Below are 10766 nucleotides of genomic sequence, written 5' to 3'. Positions count from 1 at the left end.
GCCCCCCAAATAACTGTGATTCCATGCTTAGTGTCCAGGAGGTGGGGGAAGGAGTGCTGGCTAAACAGGGAGAGGTGAGCCACATGGCGAGGCTGGGGAGTCAAAACCTTTGAGGGTATCTAGCCAGATACCAAATACCTCCAACCCGTGTCATGGCCCCAGCTTTTCCCAACCAGGGCCCCAAACTCAGCATAACAGAACTGCCTTGGTTGGGTGCTTACCATCTTTGAGGTATTAATCCCTGGGCCTGACCCTTGTCTTTATCATTTCAGTGTGGGAGATGCTTTCTTTATATGCAACCAAAGAGGCTCTGTGGCTTTCAACCGTCTGTTGTTAGCCATCAGCTATCCATTGTTTTTCTTTTTCCTTTTTAAATTATTTATTTTTTAAGATTTTTATTTATTTATTTGACAGAGAGAGCACAAGCAGGGGGAGCGACAGAGGTAGGAGAAGCAGGCTCCCCACGGACCAGGGAGCCCGACATGGGGCTCATCCCAGAACCCTGGGATCATGACCTGAGCCGAAGGCAGACGCTGAACGACTGGGCCACCAGGCGTCCCTGTTTTTCTTTTTATTTATTTTATTTTTTTAAGTAGGCTCCACGCTGGGCTCCCAATGCAGGCCTTGAACTCATGACCCTGACTGAGACTGAGACCTGAGCTGAGATCAAGAGTTGGGCACTCAACCCACTGAGACACCCAGGTGTGCCTGTTGTTTTTCTTAAGAGTATCAGTAGTACTGAGGAATAGCTACCCAATTCCATGATCCTTCTTGATAGCTACTATAATGTAAAAAAGGCTCCATATGTCACCCACTTATGGTATTCCACTTCACGTCACTGGCTGACCTCCAGCTTCAGAGCTGGTGAGAAATGAGCACATCACCATAGGGTCTGTGAGTGACCCAGCACATCTCCTCCTTCACTTCCGCAGACCACTCCTGGTAGCAAGTGCTGTAGGATGGCTTCTCCACAAGCAGATGCTGAGATGGAGTTTGGGGGATAAGACCTGTGAGAGGAAGGGGAAGGAAGCAGGACTGGGCAGAGGACGCAGAAGTGTGCAGAGGCCCTGCAGAGCTCTTGCCGGTCTGGTGTGCTCTGGGGCCGGTACTGATCCTCGGAGGGGTTCGGTGTTGGGCCCAAATGGCCAGATCTTTATGCTTGCGCTCCGTTCAGGCACCAGCTGTGGACTGCTCCAGGCAGGATACGGCCTTGGGCACACCCACTACAGCGCACCCCTGCACACTTCCCCTTATGTATTTGGGGAACAGCTCCTTCAGGGGCACCCTGCAGACACACTTCCCCTGTCAGGATTCCTGGGCCTCCCGGGTCAGCTCCAGCAAGCTCCCAGCCTCCTCATGTGTTGCTGCTCCCCGGTGCCTGTCCTCCCACTTCCTAAGGTCAGCTCCCGATCTGAAACGGCGGCTGGAGCTCATTCCTGGTCAGTACTATACGTTCTGCGGCAGTTTAGAGAAGTAAATGAGCTAACACACAGAAAAGCCTGGGACAAATGTCTGGCTCACAGGGGGCCCCTGTAGGTATCTGCTAATATCCCAGCAGGTATTCCAAGTGTGCACAGGGTGTCCCAGCAAGGCTACTGGGAATCGGCGGAAAGCGCCAAGAGTGCTGCTGAAGGAACACTTGCAGGGTCACACATGGACAAACTGGCTGCTGTCACCCCGATGGCCAGTGGCTGCGCAGGCCCGCGGACCCCAGACCCCAACCCCGGAGGGCGGACAGGGCCGAACCCAGCGCGCGCTCGACCCGGGCCGCGAACTGGTCCAGGCGCCCAGCTTACTTTGCCCGCCTCTCCCAATGGGACTCCGCAGGGCACTCGCCGCATCCTCGGGGCCAATGGGAGCGAGCTTTCGGTGTTGCTGGGCGGGCCGGGCGCTCCGAGCCCGGCCCACGACCCGCCGCGCACGCGCACTCTCCCTCCCGCCCTTCCCGCCGCGCACGCGCATTCGGTGTAGGGCCGGCCGGGAGGTCGGGGGCGCGCGGAGTGGCGGCGGAGCCCGCGCCCGCTCCCGCGCCGGTGCGGAGCCACTCGGGCCGCGCCTCTACCCCGTCGCGTTAGCTCCCCGCCAGGCAGATGCGGGTCGCGGGGCTGAGGGGAGCGAGGTAGCCTTCGCCCGCGCCGCCGCCGCCGCCCCCGCCCGGCCCTGGGCCGGCCGGGACCGCGGCCCCAGCCCCTCCCCGGCGTGTTCCGGCCTGGTCGTGCGCGGGGCGCGGCCAGAGCGGGCCATGGCCGACCGCGGGTGTCCGCTGGAGGCGGTGCCGCTGCCCGCCGAGGTGCGGGAGAGCCTGGCCGAGCTGGAGCTGGAGCTGTCGGAAGGTGAGCGGCCCGGATCCCACCCGGCCCTCGCCCCGGACCCCGGGACCCCGGACCCCGGACCCCAGCCCGGATCCCACCCGGCCCTGACCCTGGAACCCCGGACCCCGACCCAGATCCCGCCCGGCCCTCACCCCGGACCCCGGGACCCCCCACCCGGGCCGGGACCCCCGCCCAGCCCCCATCCAGGACCCCGGCCCTCACTCCGGACCCCAGACCCTGGCCCGGATCCCCGCCCGGATCCCGGGAGCCCCGCCCGGCCCTCACCCGGAGAACCCCCCCACCCCTTAGGCCGCCAGCCTTTGGCTTCCCGGCGGGTCACCGAGCCCTGCGGTTTGACTGGGTGGTTTGGCCTCAAGCACGTGAGTCTCGATGGGAATGACCATTTTTGTCCAAGCAGTAAGGCGGTGTTTCTCCGAGCTTCGGGCTGCAGGGCTGGGCTTCCTGAGGGTGGCTGTGCCCAGGACCTGTGAGCCTACCTCCAGCCTGTGTGTCCGTGTCCCCCTGTATTACCGGGTTGTAACAGCACCTGCCTGTCTGCGTCGTTCAGGCCAAAAGAACATATGCAAAGCACTGAACACTTGGAACGAGGTTGTTGCCCCGTTTCCGAATTCCTAAAAATTCTAAAAAATTAAAACAACAATGAACCGTTGTTCGTTAAAAATAGACTGGAGTAACTGCACTTCAGAGGTGGGTGGCTTCGGCATCTAGAATGATCTCTCCCCAAGACTTGTGTCCTGATGTTGTGTTTGGATTCGTTGCACAAAGAGTGAGTTCTTGCCCAGTTACAGGGCAGCCAGCGGCCCTTGAGGAAACACCTCTAAACGTTTAACTCTGTTTTTGAAACAAACGCATTTTCAGTTTTTAGAATCCATTTTCTCATAGTCCAGTTACTAAGTTTCAGGTTGGTAAGTGGGCTTAGATTGGGGCAGTGAATTTTTGAAAGAACCATCTAAGTGAGTGTGTGCTTGCTTGGACTCACTGATTTAACCCTCACCAAGCTCAGGGTGGAAGGCGCGATTGTCCCCTTTGTTTTACAGATAATACAGCATCTACTTGCAGCTGTTTTGAATTCAACACTGAAATTTTTTAAAGTTCTGTGATGAACGGCACATTTTTTTAAATGGAAGTGCAGTAAGAAGTGGGTGGACTTGAGAATACTTTGTGATTAGATGCTCTTGAGAAGTCTGAAAAACTCAAATTAGGAATGGTTCTGACAGGAAGTACTATCCTGAATTTGTTATAGTTCTTCATCAAGGGAAAATCATGTAGATGCAGACTTTACACATTTCAGATATGGGTTTGCAGATTGCTCCTCATTTCTGCTCCAGTGTATTTGTTATTCCCTCAATTCTTACTGTTTTGTGGTTGTATATTTGAGTGCTTTCTAGGAGTTGACAGATGAGATTGGATCCAGTGAACAAAACGCTTCTTAGTTGCATCCGTTTGTGCTGGCCTCATTTTAGATGTGTGTGGGGGATGTAGAGATGAGTAAAGGGTGTAAGGTTAGATGTGAGTGGAGAGGACCTGGAAAGCTAGCTTAGGCCGAGAAGGGTGTGCACAGAGCCTTGAAGAGAAGGGCAGAGTGCATTGCGCCAGGGAGGCAGGAGCCCTGGCCTATGTCCCAGCTTCTAGCCTCGCCTGACACCTTTCTTTTGGCCCCAATAGGTCCGTGATTATTCAGGCCCAGGGTGTTCCCACACCTTTGATGCTGGCTTTTTCAGCTTGCGTCATGATTGTGTTGATACAGGGCCTCCCTGTTGGACGCGGAGATGCTTTGTGGTAGGGACTGTCTCAGGCCGACCTTCGGCAGCTGCACACAGTGGCTGGCATCTGGTACGCGCCCCTGAACTTCCGTTGGATGATAGCAGCTCTGAACGTGGGTTTGGTTGGCTGTGGGGAGGCGAGCAGCAGCCTTATGGACACCCCGTAGTTCTTGTAGAGAGTCAGTCGGATAGAGTACATGAACATGCCTTGAAACTGGCAAGGTGTTATTAGTGAAGCACAGTCCTGAAGCAACCCAGGTTAGTCTTGTTGTCATCACTTGTAAATTTTGATCAAGTAGAAGTAGGAAGTGGGATTCTGTCCTGGGCCTCCCCTCCCCGCGTTGTGTGTGCGGGGGATAAACTTCTAATTCAGAATAAAGTAATTTCAAAACAGGATGGCTTCACAGTGCTCACGTTTCTCTGAGTGAGAACTTGCATCGAGTCTAGCGTTGACACTGTGCTAGGCAGGTTAGGGGAAGAGGGACTTGACAGACAAAATGCTGCCCACGTGGAGACCGGTAGTGATGGATACCTGGATAATCTGGAAAATCCTGCACAACTTCCTTTGGCCTGTACACCAGACTAGTTGACTAGTAGTGATTGGTTGAGTGTGGCCCTGCCTTTATTCATGACTCACGTGTGGCCTTGTTCCCCGGCATCCTCACTGGATTGTCATCATTAACCACTACAATTGGGGTCAGCCCTTAGGGGGGTCTGGTCTTAGAATACACTGATCTTTTCCTATAGGGCAGGTTTGTTGGCTTTATGTTATGGATTCCTAAGAGGGAAGTAAGGCATTACTCTGGTCTTGCCCCCTAACCTTCCCAGCGGTTTCACCCTTCTTAGGATCTCCTAGGAAGAAAGGTGGAAAGCAGAACCCCACTCTTCTTAGGCACCCCCCAACCCCCCATCACGAACACACAGAGTTTACACGTGTGGCTCCTTAAAGTATATGAGATTGTCCGTGGATGAGAATGAGGTTATTAGACGTGTAACTTTGACTTTAAAGAGGAATTAATTTCCAGACCCTGGTACTTACCTTTTATAGCGTCAACTTACCTTCTAAGTAGCTCACAGCTCATTTGGTTCTGTATAGGATCTCGGGGCTGGTGGTGCTGAACTGCTTGAAAAACCTGGATGGTGGGGGCGCCTGGGGGGCTCAGTCGTTGGGCATCTGCCTTCGGCTCAGGTCATGGTCCCGGGGTCCTGGGATCGAGCCCCGCATCGGGCTCTCTGCTCTGCGGGAAGCCTGCTTCTCCCTCTCCCGCTCCCCCTGCTTGTGTTCCCTCTCTCGCTGTCTCTCTCTCTCTCTGTCAAACAAATAAATAAAATCTTTAAAAAAAAAAAAAAAGAAAGAAAGAAAAACCTGGATGGTGGTGTCAAGTTGGTGCTCTGGTGGAGTGGCCTGCAGTAGTTTAGAAAGGAAATTCCTACACAATCGACTTTGTTCCACTTCTGTTTCTTTATTCCTATTCTGGTTAATAGGTCTATTTCAAAGCTTTACCTTTAGTCTGTTTCTTGTTTTACTGCATTTTGTTAATGCAGGGGCCTCAGCCTGGATGCTGGCAAACAAAAAGGGGAAAAGCTCTGTGGGTGTAGAGGAAGGGACTTCTTCACAAAGCTTTTTTCCTCGTTGAATGTTCTTAATGTCTGTAATTTGTGATATAATTCTTATTTTTCAAAACAGAAGCCTGACATTGCCTTTACATCAATAAACATTTGTTGTGCTTGCTAAATATTTTGTGGTATATTAAAGTTCTCATGTCCACAAATTCTTTTCATCCATCAAAGCCCAGCCCAAATGCCTTCTCTGATGTGGCTACGTATTCTTGGAAGTCTCATCACACTTGCTCCCACCTTTGAGATTCTTGCCACTTTTTGTTTTTTGTGTTAGTTATTTGTATATATTCGTGCATTCAATAATTGTTGAGAGCCCACTGGCAAGCTGATGTTTCAGCTGTCAAAGGTCAGGGTTAGCTGCATTTCTCCATTGATCAGCTTTGCACACTGTTTTATTAAAAAGTAATGCAGATACAGGGGCAGAGAAGTGAAACAGTTCAAAGGAAGTGTGGGGTAGAGTGAGTGAGCATGAGTGTGAGTGTGAGTGTGTGGTGCGCCCCCCTCCCCACCAGGTGTTCTCTCGTGTCCAATTCCTGGGTTTCCTTCCAGAAGTAATCTGCCAGTGTGGTTTCTCTGGGGGTCCCTGAGACCTTTTCTGGGCACCTGTGAAGGAAGACTGTTTTCACAGTGACACGAAGATGTCATTTCTGTTTCCCGTGTTTGTACTGATGGTGCTGATGGCCGTTGTACTCCTCAGCAACTCCCCGCTCAGCAGCAAACGTAGGCGGCACTGTCACTTACCTGTATCCTTCCTGATGAAGCAATAAAAATTAATTTTCTTAAATCTCGACCCTTGAATGCCCATCTTTTTAATAGTCCGTGTGAGGCAGTGGGAAGTGCCACCAGGAGGTCCAGGGCATGTTGTGAGGAACAACACTTGTGCGTCTTGAGTTGCAAAGTGAATGAGCCGCGTTTGTTGCAGAATGCCGTGTTTACTTGAAAAACGGGTGTTGGACAAACCGCAGTTTCCAAGACTTGGATATCTGGTGGACATTTTCTGGAACATAAATGAACGAGAACAACTGTCTGAATTTATGGTCAATGATAATATTTGTGCTTTTGAACAAAAATTAAAATTTTATAAAACTTATCTGCACCATGAGCATGACAGCCTCTCATTACTTAAATACTTTTTTGATGAGATCAGTGGCAATATTAATGTCAGGTTTCGATATTATATAATGAAATGTGTCAACATTAGGAAGATCTGTATAATTCTGTGAACCAGTATTTTCTAAATATCAGTGTATCATGTTACAAATTTGTGCACAGGTGAAAAGATCCATTCAAAATATAGACCATTGGGTTGTAACACAACAGTACGAAAAGTTCACTGATACGGTTTTAGATTCTACATTGCAACTATTCTGTGAGAAACTACCACTTGCCTAGTTTGGGTGGTGTGGTATTGAGGAATGTCCACAGTGATCTGTAAAGGCTACTGAAACACTCCGCCCTTGTCCAGCATCTGTCTGTGTGAGGCTGGATTCACCTTGTAGACTTCAGACAAAGCCAGATTGCAACAGGTTGAATGCTGAAGTAGATAAGAGAATCTATCCAACTGTCTTCTATGAAGCCAGATATTTAAGAGACTTGTAAAAGTAAAACAATACCTGTACTCACTGAATGTTTTGGCTTCGGAAATCTATTATTTTTTATTAAAATATATTTATGTTAACATGGTTTATTATAAACAAATTCAAGTGAAATATTTTAAAAATTTCACCGTTTTAATTTCTAATATGGTAAATATTGATCGATATAACACACACAAACAAATGCTCTTTGGGGTCCTCAGTAGTTTTTAAGAGCCTGAAGGGGTCCTGAGTCCAAAACTTCTGAGAAGTGCTAGTCCATGCAACTCTAACAGAACTTTTAAGGAAATACCCAAATGTCCTTGTATATTTCTTTACACTTTTTGTAACAAATTTTTTATCTGTTGCTGGCATAATAAGGATTTCTGTTTATATTTGTAAAGACAGATGTTTTCAATTTATAAAACATGCTGGAAGATCTCTGAAAATTATACTTACTAATTGCTTGTATGTCCCACTTGACATGATTCAGGAATATTCCCTTTAGATTTTTTTTTTGTAGTGAATCACCTAGCACAGTTGTCTCCTTACAAAATTTTTTTTCTTTATAGAATTTTGATTTATATGCTTTTAAGAGTATCAATACTATGATTTCGGTTTTAATATCCTAAAACTTTGCACATACTGTTCATTGCCAACTAGTCTGAACTGTTGAATTCCTGCTTTTCTTTAAACTTCACTTTCTCTTTGAAGTTCTGCCTTGCTCTGAGAAACACCTGCTTCTCCAGTGAGGTGCCTGCCGCTCTGTGTCCGCATAGTGCTCATTGTATCACTCCTGTAGGATTTATTGCACGATTGTATTTCTTTGTTTGCTTGCTTTTCTTTGCTACTTCATAGGGAACACTTCAAGAGGAAGTTTTGATCTGTTTGTCTTTATGTCTTCAGCACCTAGCATATTTTAGGCATTTTAAAGATTGTTTAATTAATAAAAGAGTAAAAACTACACATGTGTTTATTTTCAGTTTTTAAAAACTTTTATTACTTTTTTTTATCTTAAGTAATCTCGATGCCCAATGTGGGGCTCGAATTCATGACCCCAAGATCAAGAGCCACATGCTCTACCATTCGAGCCACCCAGGCACCCCTGTTTTCAGTTGTAAATTAAGAATCATCTGTGCTTGATTGAATACTTAGCTTTTTTGGTAATAGTTTTTCAGATTCAGTGAAGCCATTCATCAGCAGGACAGACCTGTGTCTCAGGGGGCCATTGACCCAGGATTTGGTTTGGTTGCTCAGACTACCAGGAAGAAACTACCAACGGAGTGCCCGCTGGTGTGGGGCTCAAGTCTCAGGTGCCATCTGGAAGGATCTTCCAGCCCTGAGGTGGCCGTGATCCACCCGTGGCCTCACCTCTGGGCTGTGGGCCCACACCACCTTCCCGCCGAGGCCACACTTCTGTTGCAGGAGTACAAAGCCAGGCCCGGGCCTGGGAACCTGTGGCTCCTGCTGGGGACTTTGGCTCAAGGACCCATGCTGGCCTGAAGCCTTGTTAGAGCTGCGTGGAGCCTAAGGCCTTTCCTGGCCAAACTGCCTTCCTTCCCTCTACCTCTACCGGGGATCACCTGCATCGTGTCAGCGCCCCAGCCTGGGGCTCGCTCCCCATTCCCCCTCACGGGCATTTCGCTCCTAAGTCTCTTGCATGTCTGTTCTGTCTTAGCATCTGCTTCTCAGAGGCCCTAAACTGCTGTTACGGGCTCTCTGGTTTAGACCCAGGTTGAAAGGCTGACTTACCTGGTGTTGTGGGGTTAAGTGCCTGTCTCCCTTATCAGCGGTCTGCACTTTGAGATTGTACCTGCCACATAGTTGTTGGTCTGTGTGTATTGAATGGAATTATTCCCTCTCTCAGGACCCTCTTGCCTGTGGCTGCCTCTGGTTTAGTTGTCCATAGTGACACTTCCTGAGGGCTGGGGCCAAATGCCTCTTGCTCTCTTCTGTGACCCTGCCACCAGAGCTGGTGTGCATCCATGTCCACGGACCTCTGTCCATCCAGGCTCTGCTGAAAAGAAAGACAACAACTGGGACTTAGGGAAGTGGTTTTAGACTGGTGGTCAGACCCCTGGCAGGTGACTTCCATGTGACTGGGGAGGGAGCATCCCAACCAGGTGGGTGGGCTGAGCGTGGTGACTCAGGTGGTGAGAAGGTGGTGGGTTGTGGGAGGCCGGCCAGAAAGGCGGCCTGAGCCTGGGCCCGGCCCGGTGGCCCTACTGTTTTCTACTTGAAGCGTCGTGAGGGATCACTGGAACTTGTGCTTTGACGATGTATGTCCTTGAGACTCACTAGCTGCTGTGTTAAGAATGCAGGGAGGCAAGCGTGAACTGGGTTCAGATCACTTAGGTCGTTTGGTCCCCTTCTCTCTGTAGACCTTTAGTCTCACAAAGTGGGGTAGATGTACATCCAGGACTTAGAAGTCTGCAGAGAGACTTGAGTGGGGGCCCTGGTCTGCTAGAATGAAGAGTCTCATGGAAACATGAGCCTGGGGACTGGCGTCACCCCCACACCCCATGACCAGCACCCGCACTTCACGCCGTGCACCCCCCGGGAATGGTCGCCATTGTGTTGCTGCCGTGCCTGTCTCTCTTCGTCAGGGTCCAGGCTGTGAGTGTTCCATCTTTTTAGTTGAAAAGTACGGAAGAGTTTTAAGTTTTGAAAACACATTTTTATTTCATCTTTTCATGTGTTATTTTACCTGATGTGATATGCGGCATGTATTTAAAATAAAAATGAATTCATACAAAGTATTTGGTCACTGTCCTGTGACATAGCTGAAGAAAGGGTGGGTGGGATGAAGGGGGGTTGAGTTACTTTGTTCTGCTCTGCTAATAGATCTTTTAAAACTAATTTTTGTGCTAGCATTTTGTTTACGGTAAGCTTGCTTTTGAGTAAGACTGCAGTCTTTATGGATCAATCTTTATAGAGAAAATTATCTAACATTTCTGATACTGCACCTGTGTATTACAAAGACTGGGAAATTATATACTACACAGCAAAAAAAAAAAAAAAAGCTGTGTAATCGTTGAAAGACACAACACCTAAAAATAGTTGTCTGTCATCTGTCGATAAAGAATCACTTAGAGTGATGCTCCCAGAGTCCCTCTTCCTTTTCCACACAGGAAATGAATGGCTTCTGTTTTTGAGATTTCCTGGATTCTTGGGGCAGCACCTCAGGTAATCACTGGGGACAGTAATCGTGCAGGGGTTTCCTTTCAGACTTTGGCTTTGTGTTATTCAGCTTTAAGGGAAGAATAGAAATCCTGTCCCTTCAGTTTACACTGACTATTCATGACTTGAGAGTACCATTTTGGAAATAGCAGAGAAAGATCTTTTGTTTCCTTTCAGATTTCAGAACTTTTTCTCCAGAATCTTTGATAAAAGACCTTTAAATTAAGTATCTGAAATGTGAAAGGACATATTCATGCTGTCAAAGCAGGTGAGTAAGTCAAAAGAGCATGTCATAG

General features: G+C 48.9%; 1 protein-coding gene across 5 annotated transcripts in view; it reads left to right on the top strand.

The window, feature by feature from the left end:
- The first annotated feature begins 1978 nt into the window (after window positions 1–1978).
- The window catches only part of DIP2A (disco interacting protein 2 homolog A), a 107585-nt gene continuing 98797 nt past the window's right edge, over window positions 1979–10766 (top strand). For all 5 annotated transcript variants that reach the window (XM_044919242.1, XM_021679205.1, XM_044919232.1 and 2 more), the window contains exon 1: window positions 1979–2333. In XM_044919242.1, coding sequence (XP_044775177.1) covers window positions 2243–2333 — 91 coding nt within the window. In that variant the 5' untranslated portion in view covers window positions 1979–2242. The remainder of the gene's footprint in view (window positions 2334–10766) is intronic.

This window comes from Neomonachus schauinslandi, chromosome 1 (assembly GCF_002201575.2).
Source record: "Neomonachus schauinslandi chromosome 1, ASM220157v2, whole genome shotgun sequence".
NCBI lineage: Eukaryota > Metazoa > Chordata > Mammalia > Carnivora > Phocidae > Neomonachus > Neomonachus schauinslandi.
The sequence above is the reverse complement of the archived record's forward strand: the minus strand, read 5'-3'. Positions and strand labels throughout refer to the sequence as shown.